Here is a 21806-nt window from a genome sequence, read left to right as displayed (position 1 = left end):
CTTTAAAATCTATTTAATATTCTTATTTCTTCAGTTAAGCTGTTTCCTTCTTCAGTTAAGAACAGGCTGTGGGATTAAATCTTAGCTTTTCATATTTACTGGGAAAAGTAGTATAGCAATTTATGAGTAAAAATGTACTTTGAATAAATTATCATTGCAAATTACAGTTTATGAAAGTTGTGACTATAACCATAATTACAACATTGGCTGTGCACAATTTGAAATCTTGCTTGCTGGATAAATTTGTTTTCATTCAGATTGCATTCCCAACATTTTTTAAAAAGAGTAAATCAAACCTCACTGATGAAATTTCCTACAGAGTTTATTAAAAAGGTCACCTTTGTTTGCTAAATTTACCTAAAACATAAACTTTTCTTGAATTAGTGAGATGCTATTTTAGTATGTTATGCGAGTTTCCTACTCAGATTTACTAAACCATAGACCCATAAGGAGACTCACAAGAGCTTCCATATTACACCATCTATATATCCTAAAATTGTTAAAATTAAAATTGATTGTGCAAGCTGTTACCAAAAAACAGCCGATAGCCAAAATGAGGTATATTACTGTAGATTGGAGAGATGGGGGAGAGGTTTAAAGCTCTATCTGGCAAGAGAAGGGTTAAGGACTTTTTTGCTATACCCGTTTCAAATTACAATGAGAAGCCTCTTCTTTCCCAGCAGGGTTGTGCTTACATTAGTCTTTAGATCTCTCTTGAAGAGAGCTGTTATATTTGTGCCTGCTACAGTTGGAAATAACAGTTCAGAAGCTGAAAAGGGTTGAATGGATTTACAGAAGGTTATTTTTTGCAAGTAAATTCATGGCAACACATTAATTTGATTAGTAAATGCTTTAGAATTACTTTACACTCAAGCGATTCAAAAGATGTTAAAGTTATCACCAGGCTGCTGGACAAATATGTGTTACACCACCAAGGTACAGATCAAGACAAATCTGTGACTCAGGATTTTATCTTGGGAAGAGCGCAAGGTGTACGAAGAACTCAGAATAACGAGGGAAGATAACTCTGGGAACTACAATGTGTCAGAAGAACATCTCTTGCTAATACAGCTCCCCACCAAAGACCTGGTTATCTAAGGTTTATATAGGAATGCCTAGGTCAGCTGACAAAATACTGGTCTTCTGCTCCATAAATGCAGAAAAAACGATAACAACAGTGGAAAATTGGAAGTCTGAATTTCAGCTTTCTTAGAAATAACTGCAACCTGACACATTCCATAATATTTAAACAGGGTGGGGGGAGAGGAATCACCAAAGATGTTACGATGTTATGTTTAGAGATGACATTGACATGAAAAATAGGTAAATTTTGTTTTTCAACTACTGGGAAAGCAGACCTCATAGGAACTCAGAACAAGTAGGAGCAAAGTTGTCGGTTTTTTTTTTCCTTGTTCTTTTTCTTTTCAAAGATGAACCTAACTGCGCTCAAAACTTTCGTGGGCTTGCTCTGGAATTGCTGGGTTCTGGTGGGTCACGCACAGGGAGGTTTAGGAGACAATCATGTCCATTCAAGTTTTATTTACAGGAGGCTGCGGAACCATGAGAGAAGGGAGATTCAGAGAGAGATTCTCTCTATCCTGGGTTTACCTCACAGACCCAGACCATTTTCACCAGGAAAGCAGGCTTCTTCTGCACCCCTCTTCATGCTGGACCTGTATAATGCCATGACAAATGAAGAGGATTCTGAGGAGCTGGAGTATTCACTAAAGGGATCAATGGCAGGGGAGAGCAGAGGGATACGAAAAGGATACCCTGCCTCTCCAAATGGATATTCGCGGAGAATACAATTGTCTCGCATGACCCCCCTGACCACACAGAATCCTCCCTTAGCCAGCGTGCACGACACCAACTTTCTGAATGATGCTGACATGGTCATGAGCTTTGTCAATTTAGGTATGTGGAAATATTTTTTGTTTTTGCTCTCTTTGACAAACTGTTAGCCTGATCTTGTAAAGGGCAAACCTCTCGGCCGAACTGTAACCTGTTCTAAAACAGCAGGATTGGGCCCGGGCTGCTGTGCCACTGGTAAAAGAAAAATCATAACGGATGGTAAAGTAGCTACATTGTAGGTGGCCATGGAAAAAGATTTTTCTCACTGTTTATATAAAGTCAGTTTCTATAACTTCCCTCTGCTGGCTTCTGTTTTCTTTCTTTCATTGATGTAATGAAAATTCTAGCCTTAGGCCAGCTAACTCCTTTTTTTTTAAATCTCTAAAAATCAAACACTTATGCCTATTGCTCAGTTATTTCCCTCAGTGTTTTCCTTAAAGCTCACACATGAACAAACATCAGTTGTTAATATTTTAAAGCCTGGAAAGGTATGAAAAGGGAAAAGTGAAACCATTAAAAAAACCCCATTCTTAGGTTATTTAGTGGGGTTTTTTCTGTTGTTAAGAGTCAGAGTTTTACTATCTTTTCAGCTGGATGACTGTATTTGAAATAATCTGTTGCTGTTCCTTTGTTATTTCTATGTAATAACAACAGGCTGTGTTTTATTATACTGTTATGGTGCTCAGAATCTACAATGGTTCTTATTTTATCTGTCATAAATATGTTAAATGACAAGTGGAGTATTAAACACCAGAAAAATGCAAGCAAAGACTGCTTTTGAAAATTTTATCAATTCAGATACAAAACCTGATAAAACTAAATTATATTGGCTTCTGAGTGTAATAAACATGCTTGCCAGTTACATTGTAGGTAAAAAAAAGTGGTTACAGATTTCTTTACTAAAAGGCAACTTAAGTCTCATCTAGAAAGATGCAAATAATTAATGAAATTCATTTAGTATTTTTATAAGTATTTTAAATGCTGCAGGACTCATAAATTTGGCTAAAAAAACCCCTTCTCATTCGACCTTGAATAGCAAGAGATTTAATTGAAAACTGGAAGTTTCACAATAAGCTGGTACAAATTCTGATGAACTCTTGTTTTCCAGGATAATACTTTCTGTAGAAACTTTTTAACAGCAGCATATGTTCCAAAATACCTTCAGTTTATCACACACATTCTGTACTTTTTATGTCTACCAGGTTTTTAGTAAATACTAAATACTCCAAGTACTAAAATTCAAGGAAAGTAACACTCTAGAGTTTATTTGCTGTAATAATAAAATCACTTTTCATTAATTATTTGGCTGATAAGGAGGTGTTCAAGTCTGAGATCCTTTACCTTAAGAGTAACACATGTCCACACCTCTAAATACATTTGCTTGTTGTTTTTGCTCTGGAAATAACAGGTTAGGAAAAAAATGGAATCCATTTTTTGAATATGTTTTCCTTATCATTAAGAAACAGCTATATATTGCCCATGTATTACTTTTAAATTAACATTGCATGCCTCTATTTACCCAGAGTAACTGGAGTCGGCTGAATTTAAAATGGAAAAGTTATACAGAAAAATAGGAAATGCTCTTATCCTCAGCAGTAGTAAAGGCACAGATCCTGCAAAAATTTTCCTTGTGTGTCCTGAGAAGTACCATCTGTAAATATGTCAGGGACCATTCCATCAGCATCCCTGAGGACTATTTACATGGGACCTAGCCTTTGATTTCTTTGATTACAATAGGACTTCTTGCAATGAACAAGTAGAAGTCTTTGAAGTTTTAGTGTCAGATATGTCCTAGGCTGATCCTACTGTGCTTCCTCAGACAAAAACCTTCTCTGGAAGAACTCAAGTTTCCACTGAGTGTCTTACCTTGGGTGGGAAATTTCTAATATTTGTCTTATTTTGTTGGGAAGCCACTGTTGCCTTAAGAAAGTAATTCTGAGAAGCTAAAGCCCATCTTATGTTTCGAGACTGTGAAAACTGGGGGTGAGATGCTGTATTTTTCTAGAGGTAAATATTAATACACACCATTAACTTATAACAAAATACTGTGTAAATATCGGGTTTGATTTGGCATCTGTAAAATTAAAATGTGTCTCAGCTCTAAGTTAATTTAAATCCTAATTCACTTTAAATGCCCTTCCATACAAGTTGGATATTGTGGTATATCACACATTCCACCGTGTAACATGCGTAAAAAATATTGATGACCAATATAGATTAGCTTCAACATTTTTATTAAACAATCCTATGTTTCAGTATAATTAACATAAGAATGAAATAAATCATGGAAACAAGTAACCATTTTATATGATTTATGCAGTATGAGATTGTGACAGATGAGGGCAAGCTCTTTTAATGGAGAATGGGGAAAAATATGCAGTGATAAGTGAATGCTAATGCTGTACCTTAAAATCAATAAATGCTGATGAAGCACAGTAATAAATGGATTTAGAATTGAAGCCTCAGACAACTTGCATCAAATAAATCTGCTCTGAAAATAATATTCACCATGTTCATACTTGCACAGCATTAATTACAAAATGCGGAATAATAAAACTCTATTAATCATCATGATATTTTAAATTGAAATTTTGTACATAATTGTACCAATTATAACAATTTAAGACATATCTATTGAAACAAGAAATATGTGGCTGAGATGTTGGATAGAAATTATTAAGCATAAGAATGGAAAAGACTGAACATGATTAAAAAGTAAAGAAAAAATAGACAAGACCAAATAATTTTATATTAAAGAATAAAAATTGGAACTTCTATGCTAATTTTGATTAAACCCACAACCTGTCAGAGCTGCAAATGCCTCACTTTCAAAAACAAATTTAGAAAATAGTCATCAAGGGAACTGCAATCATAATTCTGTCAACCAACCAGGGAGAAAAATAAGAATGCATTTATTTCTCCTGAAGTTAAAATTGTAAACACCTGCTCTTTCTACTGGAATTTATATCAGAATTTCCATCTCTTTTTCTCTTGAAAGATACAACAAGACAGAGACTTTGTCTTGTCCTGTGTTTTGTGTAAGACTGTGTGTGTTGGCAACTCTCCATAAATATTGATGAGTGTAACAGAGGAGTTAACTGGGTTTGGTCCAGCAGTCAAAAAATAAATCCTCCACTAAACACACTGGGATTTTCAAAGATCTGATTATATCACCTACAAATTCAGAACTTTGTTTTCCTAACTGGGTGTTTTTTTATCCTATTATTATATTTTATTATATTATTGCAAAGCCCTGACTCCTAAGAGTTCTGGCATCTTCTTTGTGGCTGGTCTCCCAAAATGACATATATAGGATACCCTGTTCCCCAGAGAACAGGCAAATAATACTTATGCACTCCTATCGCTTTTTGCGCACTCAAAATTTAGTCAGGGAAGGACTTTTTAAAGATAAATGTTAGTGTTCCCACTTCACCTCCTACAGAAAGAGGGGGATTGAATAAAATAGATCTACATGGATGAGGCTTGCAGAAACAGCACTTTTGTAAACTGCATTTAAACATTTCAAATACTGATTTTTCCATTATCATCAAAGTGATCATTAAATCTGCTATACTTAAGTGTTCCTTCTCATGCAATTCAAATGGTCTGTATTTTCATTTTTTTAATAACACCTCTGTTAGTTTTTCTCCTAACAGATTGTTTCATTTGCTAAGCAAGTCTGTTTGCTTTCTTCATGTTTTCCTGCTAATTGATATGAACCTTTCATAAAATGGGAGATATATATCTGGGTTTGTGGTTTTCTGTTATGTTTTCTTTTTTAGCATATAAAGTTAATTTCAAAAACTTGAATGTGAAGATCACAATAAAATTTGTGACCCTGATGTACACATGCTAAGAAGTATACAATATTACTGAGATTTTTAAAGTAACCAGTATGCCCTAGAAAGACATTTTTTCTTCTTCACACACAATGTGACTGATTCCACAATCTTAGAATAATTTTAAAACTGCTCGTGCTGTATTCAGTTCTTAAACCGGACACTGAAATCAATGGAAATTTTGTCTGAGGCACGGAAGACTGTTCATATTTCTCCAACTTTTCTATCCCAAGTTTGAACACTGTTTTACAGATTATATTCTTTTTTAAAACCTGAATCATTGAGCAAATACGTAAATTTGAAAGATTTATAGTCCATTGTGTTCACTGGAGAACACTAACATGGCATAGAACAACTTTTTACAGCTACTTTGAGAAACCTATAGTCCATCAATCCACACCAAATACCTGTACAAATATATTTTTGTTACACACAAAAAAGAAAGGATTCCTTACTGCAATCAGACCTTGAGCATACATAGTAGCTCGTTTCTTAAATTAAACTAATTCAGTTTCTACAACCTTCCACTCACAGCTAACATATCATCAGCGAGGGATATGGAGTGCTAAGCTATAAAATGCCAGGAGCTGAGGAAGGGGTTTGAAGGATAGACGCAAAAAGGCCTCAGGATCATTAACTTCTGTCCTAAAGCTTAGGAATGAGCACACTTTCTTTCTTTTCCACAGGATTTCAGATGTAGCTGTCTTAATTTTAACCGTACGTGAATTTCCTTGGCTGTGGTACAGTTTTAGTATATAAATGCAGGCTTCTAATGAAAATATTGACACAGCCTTAGCTGAAGTGATGGAAATAGTGCTATTATCTTGCCTTGAACAGAGGGGTGCTATTACAGAGATAAAACTTGTTAAATAACAAATAGACCCCATGTCTTTAATTGAGGATTTGGATCAATACTGAGAAAAAAATGAGAAAACGTTTGTGAAGCTTTTATTTGATGGCAACCCCAAATCAATAAGGCATCATTTTTCACTCTTTTACATTAAATTTAGAGCAAATTGGATCAAGCAGGTCTCACTTAATTTTCATCAGAAATAGACATCAGTTGGCATCTGGAAATCCTAAGATGTTTTTTTCCCCTTTATTAAAGTTTTGTCACCCAGTCAGTGAACACAATGAATTTCTTGTGACCTATTGCAGTCAGGCATTAGAAATAACTATGAATTATGAAATAATTTTCTATGATCCAGTTAAATATTAAGACAACTCTCTGCAAAAGAATTTTATTTGTTTTCAGAACAAAAGGACTTTACTCACAGGATGACATAAAAATTCTCGTCTAATACTTATAAATTCATTAGAATTTTAACCCATTTTTGTGCAACGACAGAGCAGGTTTTTAGAGATTACTTTTAATTTTTAGCAAGAAATATTCCACATATTCTTTTTTTGAATTACACTACATTTGTTGTTTTATATTGAAATATTTTATATTTCCTTTGAAATCTCTCAAGTTACATGAATCTTAAGAACTACATAGCTCTACCTCAAAATAGGTTTGTGTGATCCATAAATATCATCTAACAAAATAATGTTTTTATAACTGTCAATTAATTTTTTTGCCAAAGTTAACACTTTAAATCCGAGTAAATTATTGTATCTACCCAGCCAAAAAAATGTCAAGCTCTCCATTAACTGGGGTATAAAACTGTCTGACTCTCCTTGCCGACAGGTTTGAAAGAAATTGCAGATAACTGAAGAGAAACTGATTTAGCAGATGGTTAGACGTGCATGGTGAAAAGCTATATATATGTATGGATATATATAAATATATATTATTATTAATATTTTTCCCATTGGGAAGAATGGCTGACCCAGTTCCGCTTCTTCTTTAGAAAGTGTTCCTTTCCAGACTAAACACAGACTTTGGGTGGGGTTTTGGGGATTGTATGTATTGTACAGTGCATATTTTCCCAGGAAAACACAATCTGGCAGTGACTCTGGCTAACCATGAAAGAGAAAGAAGCAGGCTTGTGGAGACATCTCTGTGTGGAAATTATTAGGGGAGGAATCCTGCCATGGATTGGATGGAGAGTCTTTTGGTTCTCTCCCCAAACTCTGGGTTGTTTTCTTAGTTAACTGGACAACTTTGGCATCTCTGTCATCTCCCACACTCATTGGTCCTGTTGTTATTTTCTCTGGATGTTAAATTATGCAAAGAATTTTACCATGGCTACCTGCCTACTTACTGCCTGAGTTATGGTGGTAATTATGACAGGAGCAGTTCCTTTTTCTTTTCTTTTTAGCCATGGCAGTTCCTTTCAGCTTGCTTTCATAGGCCCACAGACTAATAGAATTTGGAAAAAATTGATTGATTGCAGTCTGATCATTCTAGGTGTCGTCTGGTGTTTCCACATAGCTGAGAATGAACAGTTTATGAAGTGCCAATTGCAGCCTCCAGCTAAAGAAAGGCTCCCCAGGGCTTCAGGAGAGCTCTGGCTGCTACCAGACTTTATAATTATTTCCCACACTTTTCCCTATCCTCTCCTCCTTATCCTTTCCCTTGTCTCTAACCCCTGCTGTCTAGGCAGGGTCACTGAACTTTAGTTTTATGTCAGTGGCATTTGCCTGTAGAAAGGATTAAAGGCCGAGAAATGGTGAGACCAGGCGACAGTGCGGGAGGTGGAGAGAGAAGGAATGAGAGCAGGCATGAGAGAAAAACAGCAAAGCACAGGCTGGGCTTCAGAAGGAGGACATCCCTCTTCTCAGTAGGCAACAGCCAATGTACAGGGCTGGATACAGACCTGCTGGGCATGGGAAAGGCTCACAACAGAGAAACAGCCTCTGCAGGAGCTGGTATTGCTGGAATATTTAGTCCTACTCCTCTGTGCCTCACATGGAGTGTGATGTAACAGCACTGAGATCATTTCCCATGCCAATAGAATTCCAAAAATGGAAGTTCATCATGATAGGGAGAAGGTGAATGAAGACGGAGAAAGAGCAAAGAGCATGATAAAGACAGATAATGTACAAATTAAAGGCAAAATTAATGCCAGTATGGGTTTCCTCTCTGAGTAAGTCTTGAAGGCAAAGGGAGCACTTTTCTTCTGAATCCCTTGTGGCAGAGCAGCTACCTCAGCCTTCTGAGGCACTTGGCTTCCTGGACAAAACTTTTCATCCTTGCAAAACAAAATGCAGCTTCCCCCACCCTTCGGTATGCGTGTGCCGGGAGTACACAGACGGGCTACTAACATTTGCAGCCATAAATAACTTAGAAGCTGCTTTTAAAAACCGCAGGTTAAAGGATGAGGGCTGCCATGACGCACACAGAGGTTGAGATCAGAGGAGCAGCTAAGAGGGGTCGAGAGAAACAATGAATCCCCTTGTTCTGAGTCATATTTATGAGTGCTCCATTGCACCTAAAGTTCATATTTATTGGCTAGGCCATGGGGTTTCCCCATTTGCTCATCTCTTAAAATAACACCCCTGGTTAAAATTTCCTATAAAACACAGAAATGCTACAGCAGGCAGAACTTGTCAACCCTGACAACTACATTATTTAAGTTTGTGGGTGGGGTACACCTAGCAAGAGCTGGTTTGTGTTTTGTACTGAATTATGAATTTGTTTCTATTCAAAACATGACTGTAATATAAGCAGAAAAAGAGAGATTTTATAGCTCCGCTCTCCACTCAGAAATTTCCCAGTTATTGAGAGATGCTACAAGAGGTGAATTCAAGTGTGTATTTCCCAGCTCTTTTTGGGTGATTATTCTGGTGCAATAGATCAAGAACCTGGCTTTATCAACCACTGCTATACAACTTAATCCCATGTGGTACCTCACCAAAATGTGGTTCTACTTTTTTTCCCACTGTAATTCAAGGCAAACTGAGGCAAAAATTAGTAATGAGTAAGAACCCAGAAAACTCACCAGGACAGATAGTGCTGGTTCATGATGTGTCTCTCTAGCTAATAACCAGTGACTTTGCAGAAGCAAAATTCCACATAATTCTTTTTCAAGGAGAATCAGGATGAGGAAGAAATTTGAACAACTGAAATTTCTGTAAGGTTTATCTTTTTCTGGCTTAACAATATTACCTATGCAGACTCCATGAGAATCTTAAGTTCTTTTCCAGCTTCAATGATTCTGTAATTATATCCCTTTGTAGACTGGGTCAACTAAATGAAATTATTGTTGTTTTAATTCACAGGTATTTGATTGTAGTCAAGTTAATGAAGTTAAATTCATATGATCTGGTAAAGCTGTACCCCTATTCCAGAGTAATTATTGTAAATTAAGAGCAATTTGAATAGGCATATCCATTAAAACAATTATTTTTTTAAAATGGAGGAGAAATACCTGTGGGGTATGAGCTATAAGAAACTGCAAAATAATTTCAAAAATTTATTGTATTGGACTTGTTCAATGGTGAATGGCATAATTTTTGGAGGTAGAGGTATTAAATTCTGTTCTGACAAAGAACAAAATTCTGGAAAAAAAAAAAAGGTGTTCTGTTTTGTTCTCGACCATAGAAAAAGAAGGAGCAGAGACACTGAATGAGCAGGGACTCTGATTTTGGAGCAGGGGGCAGATGGTATCTGATGGCATCTGGTGCCTAGAGCTGTGGGATTCTGGTGGCACAGTTTTCAAAAATACTAGCTGAGAAATTGAAAGAGTGGGAGAACAGTAGTGTGGATGATATTGCTATGGGAGCAAGTCCAAGCCCAGTGTACAACCCCATAACAGCTGTAGTCTTTGGGGTGATTTATGATGGTGGAGATCCAGCAGGAACATAGCTCTGGGAAGGTTGTTCCCAAGGTTAGCTCAGCTGGAATATTTGTCAAAAACTACAAGTCATAACATGTTAGTGATCCCAAAGGTTAATCTGCTGCTCCTGACCAGGTTACCCTGCTGCCTCATACATGCGAAGGAAATGTGTGCAAAGGTTTTGCAGTGAGTCAGTCCCACCCCCAGCCAAGTCAAAACCTGAAAGTCAGAGAGTGAAATGTCAGAACAACCTAACACGAGAATCCTGAAGAGCCTCAGATAGAGAATGAAAACAGTGTGCCTCTGTTTTCCAGTCCATAAAATGAGGATGGGCAAATACTCCTGTGTTCATTTTCTCTTCTGTGTGATGTCATTCTTTGAAGCTGCAGAGTACTGGTATAGCTTTCTTCTTGTGAAGCTGCTTTTTACTCTGGCTGTGTGCTCCGTAAAATACTTTGCTTCTAAAAGTCTCACACCACCTTGCATTTCATCATGGTGATCTCAAGTGTTATTTTAGAAAGGGCTAAAAAAGGCTTTCCTATAAGGGCAACAAGTTTGCTGTTCTTAGAACAGACAGTTTACAAAATACTGAAAATGAAAAAGAGACACGGGAATTTAAGCACCAAAACAGATTTGTCTTCTGTTGTAATGGAGAGAGGAAGTGTGGCTAGCTTAGCTGTTGTTCTTAGAATATAGGTTTGTGTCTCCCTGAATCATGTGTGCATGCATATCAGGCTGTGTGCATGGCTTTGTGTATGTAATATAGAAAGCATGTAAATCTCTTCAGTTTTAGTCATTGGAATTTTTTCCCCCTTAAATCATAATATTCTTTCCCATCAATACTATGTGGCTTTAGCAGCCCTGACCTTTCAAGCTGCCTGTTTGGACCGGTGTTTATCAGATGACCATTTGACCTCCTTGTTAATTGTACTTAATTACATCCTGTTGTAACATTTTGAAATAAGGAGGAGAGTTTATGGATCTGCTCCAAAGACCTGAAGACTAAAATGGCAGCTGAAGTCAGTGGTATGAGGTGCTGAGTAATCTTGTAGTGAGGGTAATGAGAGCTGTGGCTCGTCCAGTTGATGGCAAAATTAGTTCCTTAAACCAGTCCTTTCCCATTTAGGACCATTGGTACTTCTGTGAATAAAATCACACTTTTTTTTTTTTTGCTCTGTGAAGGGCTTCTCCTCTCTGACTAACAGCTTGGATATTTCTCCAAAGAGATCAAGAAAGGAGGGAGATATCAACAGTACTGCAAGGGCTGAAGTTCACATCTGGTGATATATAAGACACAAGCCTCTATTTCCACAAGTGATATCTTGGGTGGTTTTCCAAAACTTCAGAGTTTCTTACGCTTGCATAGACTTGCCAGTTGCCACGAGTTTTTTGAGACTTGTATAATATTCGCTACGAGATTTTCTGTGCATTGATGATTTATGAGCACATCTAAGGTTTCATTACAGAGCAGCAATTATCCCCTGTAGCTGCAGAAAAACAAAAATGAAAACAAATCAACATTCAGAAAGAGCCGCAGTTCTTGAAAATGGTCACTCTAAAGGTTCAGAAAGCAACTTCAAGCACTTTTTACAATGCTTTTCATGTAGTCAGTGGCTTTTGAAACACTTGGCATTGACCATATCACTTTTCTTCTCACTAGTGATGAGATATATATACATCTATATAGATATATATATATGCTTCTTTTACTGTTATTGTTCCATAGCTTACTTTCCACAAATTTTTAGTAAACTTGATTTCCTAACATGAATGAAGAAAAAAGGGAATAAAAGCTACAAAATTATCATTACCAAGTGAAAGTCTAGTCCCAAAACTTTAAGGAGCACAAGGCAAAAGAATACACCTTCCATTTTGTTTTATTATAACAGCGATATAATAGACTTATTGCAGAATGAAGTGCCATAAAGAATTAATTGGTTTTAGTGGTTAACTGCACATAATTATGGCATTATTGCAATGGTTTATCATCCAGCATGAGTCAAAATATAGATAAAAAAGACAAATTACTTAGGGCAATGCTGTGAGCCCTTAGGCTGATGCAGTACTGCCCATGGTTGTCACCGTGAACTGAACACTACTGTGAACGCTAAAAGTCTGTACTGTATTTCATGTAGCAAAGGTTAAACCTATGGTTCAACTAGACACAATTTTTTTTACATAGTGAAATGGTTTTGATGTATTGATTTAAATCACAAGCTTATATGATTAAAAATAAAACACAGAATTTGCTGGATGTCATAATAAGGTATTCAAATGATCATAATTTTTAAGTTCTCTTTGATATTAAGCAATAGAAAGTATACCTGAAAACATACTATTAAATATGATGACCTTCAGGAAGGGTTGGTTTATTTTTCAGAATTTTGAGAGGTAGTATAATGTGACACTATATAGTATTGTGCATCACAGGAATTTAAAATTACTTATTTCAGAACAAAGTTTTTTCTTCTCTTTAATTCTTTGGTTATCTCCTATATTATATTCTATAGCTATCAACTGTGGTTCTTCAAAAGGTAATTTTTTTCCCAGAATTTCTTAAACTATTGAATTAATAATCATGTTTAATGAGGCTGTGTACAATAATGACATCACATTTACAAAGACAAGCATTTTTAGATATATCAATTTTTAAAGTAAGCATATCTTAAATATATTTATAATTTTAGAAAATATATGTACATATATATTTTTCTATAGAAATACAGCTATGTGTTAATGCAAAATCCAGAGGCGATTGATGCTGTGGAGTGAATTCTAATACAGAGATCACAGAATATTCAGAGCTGAAAGGGACTCACAAGGATCAAGTGCAACTCTTAAGTGAAGGGTTCATATGGGAATTGAATCCCCAACCCTGGTCATGTTAGTACCATGCTCTGACCAACTGAGCTAATCTTGAGGTCAAGTGGTTCAAGTTCATGCTGCAATTCATTGGGTCAGAAGGAAGAGAGTAATGTCATTAAGATTCACAGTGTATTGCCACCATTTTCATTGCCCAGCAGCTGTATTCTGCTCCCTCCATATTGTATGTATTCCTTATAAATGCAAAATACAAAAGATGTGCTTATTAGCATATGTGTGTGTACAGGGAGACCTCATATAAAAGGGGTTCATCACTCAGCTGGAACTGGTACACAGGCACACTCATGAACTGAAATCTTGGCTCCATGGGCACAGCTCCCAAACAAGTTATGAGATGTTCATCCTGTGTTTACATTACCATCTGCTGCTGCACAGTAATTAAGCTTCTTTTATTAACATACCACTATATCACTAACTTTACATCATTATATGAGTGAGATTTACCACAAACTCCATTAAATCACGCTGTTTCTCCTTGTCTGCAGGTAGGCAGTGTGTTTTCATTAAAATGGGAATAAAAACATGTCTCCAAAAGGAGAGACTGTGATACTCCCAGTTTTGGGGATGGACAAATGGAGCTGTCTATCCCCAAAGATTAGAGCAGTTGTCACTTCCAACCCTAGTGGAAACACAGATTTAGCGCAAACGTGCAAAGGCAAAGGTTGATCAGCTGCTGCAAAAAGAATGTGAAATATTCTTAGTGGTGTTGTACCAAAAAGATTGCAGGTCAGGTTCCCACTCCCTGCTCATTCTTACCTTCTGCTCAGAAACACACACAAGCTTTGTCTGGGGCACATCAGCTCACCAGACAGTTCAAGCTTCAGGAGGCAATCTTTGCTGTTCCAGAGAAGTATTACACCTAAAGATACCTCTAGAATTGGATTGGGTGTTGTGTTTGTAAGTAACTGTGTGAGGAATACGAGAAATGCAGTCTCAGGTGGAGTAACAGTGAAAATGCAGAAATGTGAGAAGAATATCCACAGTCCTGGGCAACCAGCTCTAGGTGGCCGTGACTGAGCCAGGAGCAGATGACCTCCTCAAATTCATTCCAACTGCAGCCTCTCTGTGACTCTGTGACAGAGTAACTACAAAGAAGGGGGACCTTACTCTTGTCTCATATGTATTAACATCAACCATTGGTTTTTTTTGGAGAGGAGTGATGATCTTGCATCAGACAATTGTTGGATGAACAGTACTGTGTGTGCAAAATGCCATACTTTCTCTTTCTAGTTTGGAAATTGTTTTCTTGCTTTTTATGTAATTTTGAGACTCCTGTGTCTCTCTGCCCAAGTCTGTCCAAAAGAACCTGCCGTGAGGGATCACGACCTACTGTTGTGTTACCTGGAGCTAATCTGAGCTCTTTCATGGCACAAACATTGTTCATGAAGATTATTTTCCCTTTCCTTTGGCAGTGCAGGTGTAATGCTGGATGGCATTACAGACGTATTTTATTCACTAATGGTCAGTGAGTTTCTGCCCAGAAAGAGGGTCGAAATGATCATTAACTTTGGTAAGTTTTAAACTTCTTTCAGAAAAAAACCCAACCCAAATGTTTTTTTCCTTCTTGTTGAGGGGACTTACTCCATATGGGGGTGAAATAATCTCTGTGGGAGTAAATCATGGTCAGATTAGACCGGCAGAGCTGCAGAGGAGAGGATTTTGTATCAGTATTAACAAGCTGTTAAAACCACAGCCAGATCCCAAACTGGCTGTTAAAACCTGCTGTCTGAAAGTGCCATTCCTCACCACACCTGGCCAGTCTTCTGTCTGCTCTTCCTCCTCATCTTCCTCCTGTTTGCCTCCAGTGTTGTGTCTGGGAGGGCCTGTCCCTGCTGTGCTTCTGTCCCCATTGCTGTTTCTCAGCTCCGCTGCTTAGGCTCTCTTAGGTGGTTTCTTGGTGTTGGCCAACAGCAAGACTGTTCAGGACAAACCTTCAAAACAAGGGCCAACAGATTATAAAAGATGAAGTTTGGTCTCCCTACATTTTTAATTTTAAGGTGATGACTCAGTATAGTGATTAGCCCTGTATATATTTGTGCAACGAAAGTATAAATCAGAGGACCTCTGAATTTATATGAGCCAAGCTGACATAGTAACTATGTACATGGCCTGCGAGCAGCTATTTTTTGCAATTGTATTTAACATCCTATCTATAATATAGTCTGAAAAAATGTTTTGATTTGTTCTATGTAATGAAGCCTCCTTCTGCTCTCTAAATGAGACGTTCTTGAGGGCTTCCTTCCTTATCCTTGTTATGGCTGGACTGTTTTTATGAGATGTTTGGTCAGTGTAAATGGGTATGGGTAATACTAAAATACTCAGATGTGAGCACATAGTGAGCAGAAAATATTGCCTATCCAGTCGTATCCAGTTTAGTGTGCAGACACAACTTCCATGGAAGCATTTCCAACAAATTCCACAGCAGAAAATAGATGGAGTCTATGAGACAATATGAGTGAATGGTAAATGGTAGAGTGACTTGCCACCTCTGGGTGGAAGTGAGCAGAGGGTTAACATGAGCAGAAACTAAGGAGATGTGAGAAGATAGAGTGCACTTTAATGTTTAGCTTTTCCTCCCCTGCCAGTTGCCCTATGATGATATATGCCCTTTCACCCTCCTCAGAAGTTATGTTCCATCTGTATACTTTTACAGTGTCAAAACAGTTATAACTTACACCTATTTGCTGACCATTGGATCCCAGAGGTATAACTTTTGTTTCTATTCAGTTGCAGCTGAACCCAAGAGGGATCTTTTTTTCTGTCTTTTGCTAACCTTGAGGTTGTGTTGATCTGACATCCTGACTTTCACACACAGTCAGAAACCTGGCAATAATTGTTAGTTTTCTTTGTGATGATCTGTGATTATAGAAAAACAAAATTAAATGTGAGAAAAAAAAGGAAGTCTATTTACAGATGGTATCAAAATTTACTGGCTTTGCCAAAGGTGAGGCAAAATAGACATAATTGAAAACAGAAGATAAAATTAGCAACCTGAGGCATGGTGGTGTAAGCATTAGCTAATTTACCTATCCATTAGCTCAGAACTATGTAATAGAGGGATCTCTGATTGGTTCTATTTTTCCAGGTAAAGATTTATTTATCACTGATGAAACTGAATGCAATCAGAAATTTAGTAGATTTAGATTAACATATGTATTTGTGACTGGACTGCCTTTGTAATACAGTGTGACTTAATAAAGAAACCACGGGGTCCTTACTTGTTAAAGATTAAATAGCACATATGCGCAGTTGTATCTTTTGTTGTGATTTGTGCTACAGCTGAACAACTGGAGTGCATAATTTGCATTTGTGAGGTTGAAAGATACAGTGCATCATACTGTCAAAACGATCAGAAAAAGAGGATTTTGAGGAATTGCTTCACCAGCTATCTTTTATGTTAGGATTGTGATAATACCCAAACTTAGACCCTCAAAGTTCTGTTCACTTCCAAAACTCAATCTCTTTGTCTGGTTACTTACTCCTCCTTGTATTGGCTGGGTTCAAGGCAGCATAAGAAAAGCAGGGTGTTGCTTTCCCACTTATTTTGCATCAACAACTGAAAGCCTTCCAGCATTTAATTATTATTGGACCAGCTGCAGTGCAGCACTTGTTTTGACTTGTTGAGCAAGTGCATTTGACTTCGAAGAAGGGTAAATTGAGTGAATAACACATGTTTAGCAATGAAATTTTTAACAAAACATTGGCTATTGAATGCAGACCAGCAATTTCATTAAAACTTCTATTTCATTGCATAATTTAATGTAAAGTAACAAGAAGGTATCATGGGTAATCTCACAGTATCCAGATCACCTGGAAGATTACATGTGAGAAAGCCAAGCCCAGTTATGCCTCTTTGATTGAGGCATTTCTTTATGTATCTGCTTATAAAAGTTGCTGGCAGGCACTGTTATATGATTTCTGGGATCTCTTTCTTTCTGGAAAAGCTGGAAGCTTTTAACTATTAACTGAGTTCTAATTCTTAAAATAAACCTTGAAAAAAAAAGAAACTTATCCTTTTATATATTCACTTATATTCTAGTATGGGTGTGACTTTCATTATTTACCTGGGTGTGTAACTTTTATCATTTACTTTCTATCACTTACTAACATGAGAATATTGCATGTGCATTTTGAGGGGATTAGAAAGTAGAAATCACATTATCTCAAAGTACACCTTAATAATATTTTAGTCTTTCCACTATTTTGAGTTTTTCAAATGTGTGTTAATTGGTAAGGATCTATGAGATCTTATTGACTACAATAACAAAATGAAGAAATGAACATTTTAGTAACAGAACAGCACTCTCAAAAGGTGTAATACTAAGTGCTTGGTTAAAATACATTAATATAGTCGAACTTCTTCGTTTTTTATAAAGAATGGGATATTGAAATGCATTTTTTGAGGGTTAAAGAAAGAAAACCAATAAGTGAAATATTTGCTTTGAAAAACGGCAATGGGATTTTTGTTGGTTTGATTTTTTAATTTGCTTTCTCTTTTCATTCTTGCTCTAGATTCTGTTGCCATTGTTGAAGGTTTTATTCATTGACTTTATTTTGATTTGAATTCCTTTGCAATTCAAAGAGTTCAGTAATTCTGTTCAATTATGGAAGGGATGTTCTACCGTAAAAAATTTGGATTTGATAAACAGTATTTCATTTATTAAAACTGTCACTAGCTGCACAGTATTTCATCAAACAATTTTCATACTGCCTCTAATTTTGGTAAACAAAATAGGAAAATGTTGGTCATTGATGTCAGTAGCTGACCTGAAAATACAGAATTTAGTGAAATAACTCTAAATTTACAGCAATAGATCTAGCTGCAGCATATAACTGACCAAACGTTATTCTTTTTGTTTTGAAAAGAAAGTATATTTCATGTGAAAGTAATTTACATCATTATTTCAAAACCACAACTCTAAATATGTAATTACTTTAATTACAACCAATACAATAATAATAAATGCAGAGAAACTCAAATATAAACTACTGCAATAAAACAGTTTTTAAGAAACAGAACTGTTGCAATTAAAAAAAAAAAATCTCCAGACTTGCCCTTTCTAATTAAGCAAAATCCCCACGGATAATGGAAACAGCTTTTCTTCAGTTTGAGGGGGATCCAAATGTAGGTTAAGTTTCTGACGATGACTTTTGTGTCCAAGATAGGGTATGTGTGGAATGTAATTTTGGGGACACCTATTTTCAACCTCTGCCTACATATTTCATGTGAGATATCACAGAATCATAGAATCATTTCTATTGGGAAAGGCCTTTAAGATCATTGACTACAAGAATTAAACATTCACCAACAAGTCCACCACTTTGAGGGCTTCGTTTTGCTCCCTGTACCTGTCTTCCATCTCAGGTAGCTTGCACTCAGAGGACAACTGGTCCAGCTCTATTAAAGGGTGAGGCAAAGACGACATTAAGTACCTCAGCCTTTTCCTCATCCTTTGTCACTCTGTTTTTTCCCACATCAAATAGAATGGAGTTTCTCCTTAGCGTTTCATTTGTTGCTGATGTATTTACAGTAACCTTTTTACTATGTTTTAAGGCAGTGTCCAGATTACATTATAGTTGGGCTTTGGCCCTTCTAATTTTCTCTCTGCATAATCTCATGACATTCTTGTAGTCCTCCTCATTTCCTGCCCCTTCTTCCAAGGTGCATAAACTCCCCTTTATTTTCTGATTTCCAGCCAAAGCTCTTTCATCAGGCAGGCTGCTCCTCTTCCCCACTGGCTGGTCTTTCAGCACACAGGTCTTTAAGATTTCTCTCTTGAAGGATGTCCATCCTTCCTGGACTCCTTTACCCTTCAGGTCTGCCTCCCAAGGGACTCTGCCAACCAGCCTGCTAAACAGGCCAAAGTCTGATCTCAGGAAGTCCAAAGGAGCAGTTCTGCTGATCCCCTGCTTTATTTCTTCAAGAATTAAAAACTCCATTAAAGCTCCATAATTTTGTGTTTGCTGTGCCCAAGAGGCCTCCAACTATCACATCACCCACTAGTCATTTTCTGTTCACTAGCAGCATGTCCAGCAGGACACTTTCCTTAGCTGAATCCCTCACCATCTGTGTCAGGGATTTCTCTTTCACACATTCCAGGAACCTCATAGACTGTTTTGTCTCTGCTGTGTTGTATTTCCAGCAGACATCTGGTAAGTTGAAGTCCCCCACGGGAACAAGGGCTGGTGATTGGGAGACTTCTCCCAGCTGCCAGTAGAACATTTCATCTGCCTCTTCATCCTGGCTAGATTGTATCTAAGAGACTTCTACCAAGATATCTGCCATTTACCTTCCTTCTGATTCTTACCTATAAACACTCAATCCTGCTGTCACCATAATTAAGATCTAGGCAATGAAAACATTCCCTAATAGAGAGGGCTACCTCACTGCCTCTCCTTCCTTATCCCTTCTCAAGAGTTTATAGCCATCTTTTACAGCACTTCAGTTGTGAGAGCCATCCCACCATGTTTCTGAGCTGACAACTACTTCATACTAAAAGGAAGACACACAATGGGGTGCATGACTGAAGTTTTGTAGTTAAAACCCTCACCTGAATGATTATGGTAATGTAAATGGTAAATATCAAATGTCAAATAATAAAGAAAAAGTCAAGTGTGGGAAAAAAAACTTATTTTATTCTCATTTTGGCCCTCAACCCCTGCATTTCTTCTGTGCAATGGCTGAGGATGTCCCACTGCTGGGCTACTCAGCATCATGGCAGTTAGGATCCAGTCATTGAAATCAGCTGATAAGGATTGAAATGTCCTTTTACTGAGCAAAGACTATCTCTTACTCTGATTCTCTGGAGCTGCAGCACACTAAAGGGGAAATGTAGATAAACTGCTTTGTTCTGTTTACTGGCTGGTGCAAGACAGCTGACCCTTAACAAACAGAATTTTCTCTCCACTGACTGTATCAGGCAGGTATCTCTGGTGTCCAAAGCAATGCTTTAAGGACAGGTGACTATTTTATCAGTTCCAATGTCTAGCTCAAAACAGATTTCCTGAGTTCAGATCAGGAATCTTACCATTCTAAAACACAAATTAAATGTCGTAAAGCAGTAGTGCTTAGAGAAGTAGAATTATAGTCTGCTACTTTTTTGTCTTTTAATCACCAGTTCGGGAAGTTATTTTTCTTCATTCTTGGACTTTAAAATCCACTTGATTTAAAATCTTTTTTAGAAGACTGTATTGCTCATTCAATGACCAATGAGCAGAATGAAACAGCTGCTACTGACTTCAATATTAACTAGATTTTACATTTTTAGGACTTCCAGGGTGAAAAGATGAAAGGGATGCCTGCTGGGATAAGCTGATTTTCTAAAGTTGATATTAATTCTCTACAAGCCAAAAAAGTGACAAAGATTAAAAATATAAAAATACATCTTTTAGAATCTGTAACCTGGTGTCTCTCCAACTGAGAATGACATTCTAATGAATGTCCTTCTCTCAGATGCACTTCAATAAAATGTTTACACCTAGCATAGCTGTTTTATTTTGGCAGATTTTTTAAACACTATATGCTTTTCTAGAATCCCTTTTCTCCTTTCCCCACACCCTATAAAACATTTGTTGCCCTAATTTATAAAAGGTGAGTCGCTTTAAACAGTCCCATCTATGATACTGGAATTTGAATGAGAGAAGAACAAGAATGAGGCAAACAGCTATTTGATGTCTGTCTTTTCACAGTAGCACAATAGCTAATTCCTAGGGCCTCTGACCTTTCAGTGTCCTGTAACAGAGTACTTGCATTAATCTGTTGCTTATCTGTCACCTACCACATTTGATATTTCCAGTCTCTGCTTTCAATTATCAGTCATTAGAGGCAGCACTGAGTAATTTCAGGAGAAAATGCCTGGAACCTTTGACCTGTTTTGGTCAGATAACCACAAATGTTCACTGTAGATAAACTATCATTTCATTATATTCAAGATGTAAATGAGTGTCGTTTGTAGTGTATCAGCTTACTGTAAACTTTTTCACCTTGGAGTGATTAAAACTGACTGGTTTACTTAGTACTTATACAAAGAATTTCGAGTCAAACAGTGAAATCCAGTGAGATGAGTGTAAATGACCCTTTATAGTTACACAGGTCTGTAAAACCCTCCATTTTGCCTTGGTACATTTAGTAGTTAAAAAGTGACATTAATTTGATTAGTGAGGCTTCACTGTTTGTGAACCTCCTTGGGACCCTGGGATCTTATATTGTAAAATCAGCTTATTATAACATATCTTTCAGCATATCTTTGGTTTGTTACCCATTTGCCAAAGCAGCTTTCACTTCACCTATGTGTCACAGCCACACACCAACATCTTCAGAAAAAGTGAAGCACATATCAGTGTGGAGCTAAGCACTAATGAAAGAGCACATCTAATAGTCCCTCATGCACTATGACCTAAACTCTTTGCTAGCAGTTTTTATATTTTTAAGTTCAGTTAACATAATCAGATACTTATAGCTGAATTTCTAAAATACTGATTACTAGTTATACAGTCTATCCATATGAGT

General features: G+C 36.9%; 1 protein-coding gene across 3 annotated transcripts in view; it reads left to right on the top strand.

The window, feature by feature from the left end:
* The first annotated feature begins 718 nt into the window (after positions 1–718).
* The window catches only part of BMP5 (bone morphogenetic protein 5), a 55486-nt gene continuing 34398 nt past the window's right edge, over positions 719–21806 (top strand). For 2 of the 3 annotated variants that reach the window (XM_048299628.1, XM_048299627.1), the window contains exon 1: positions 719–1914. In XM_048299628.1, the coding sequence (XP_048155585.1) occupies positions 1431–1914 (484 nt within the window). In that variant the 5' untranslated portion in view covers positions 719–1430. The remainder of the gene's footprint in view (positions 1915–21806) is intronic. The other variant, XM_048299629.1, reaches the window with a different exon arrangement.

Source organism: Corvus hawaiiensis, chromosome 3 (genome assembly GCF_020740725.1).
Source record: "Corvus hawaiiensis isolate bCorHaw1 chromosome 3, bCorHaw1.pri.cur, whole genome shotgun sequence".
In the NCBI taxonomy this organism is placed as follows: Eukaryota; Metazoa; Chordata; class Aves; order Passeriformes; family Corvidae; genus Corvus; species Corvus hawaiiensis.
Note: the sequence above shows the minus strand (reverse complement) of the source record. Positions and strands in the feature narration are given on the sequence as shown.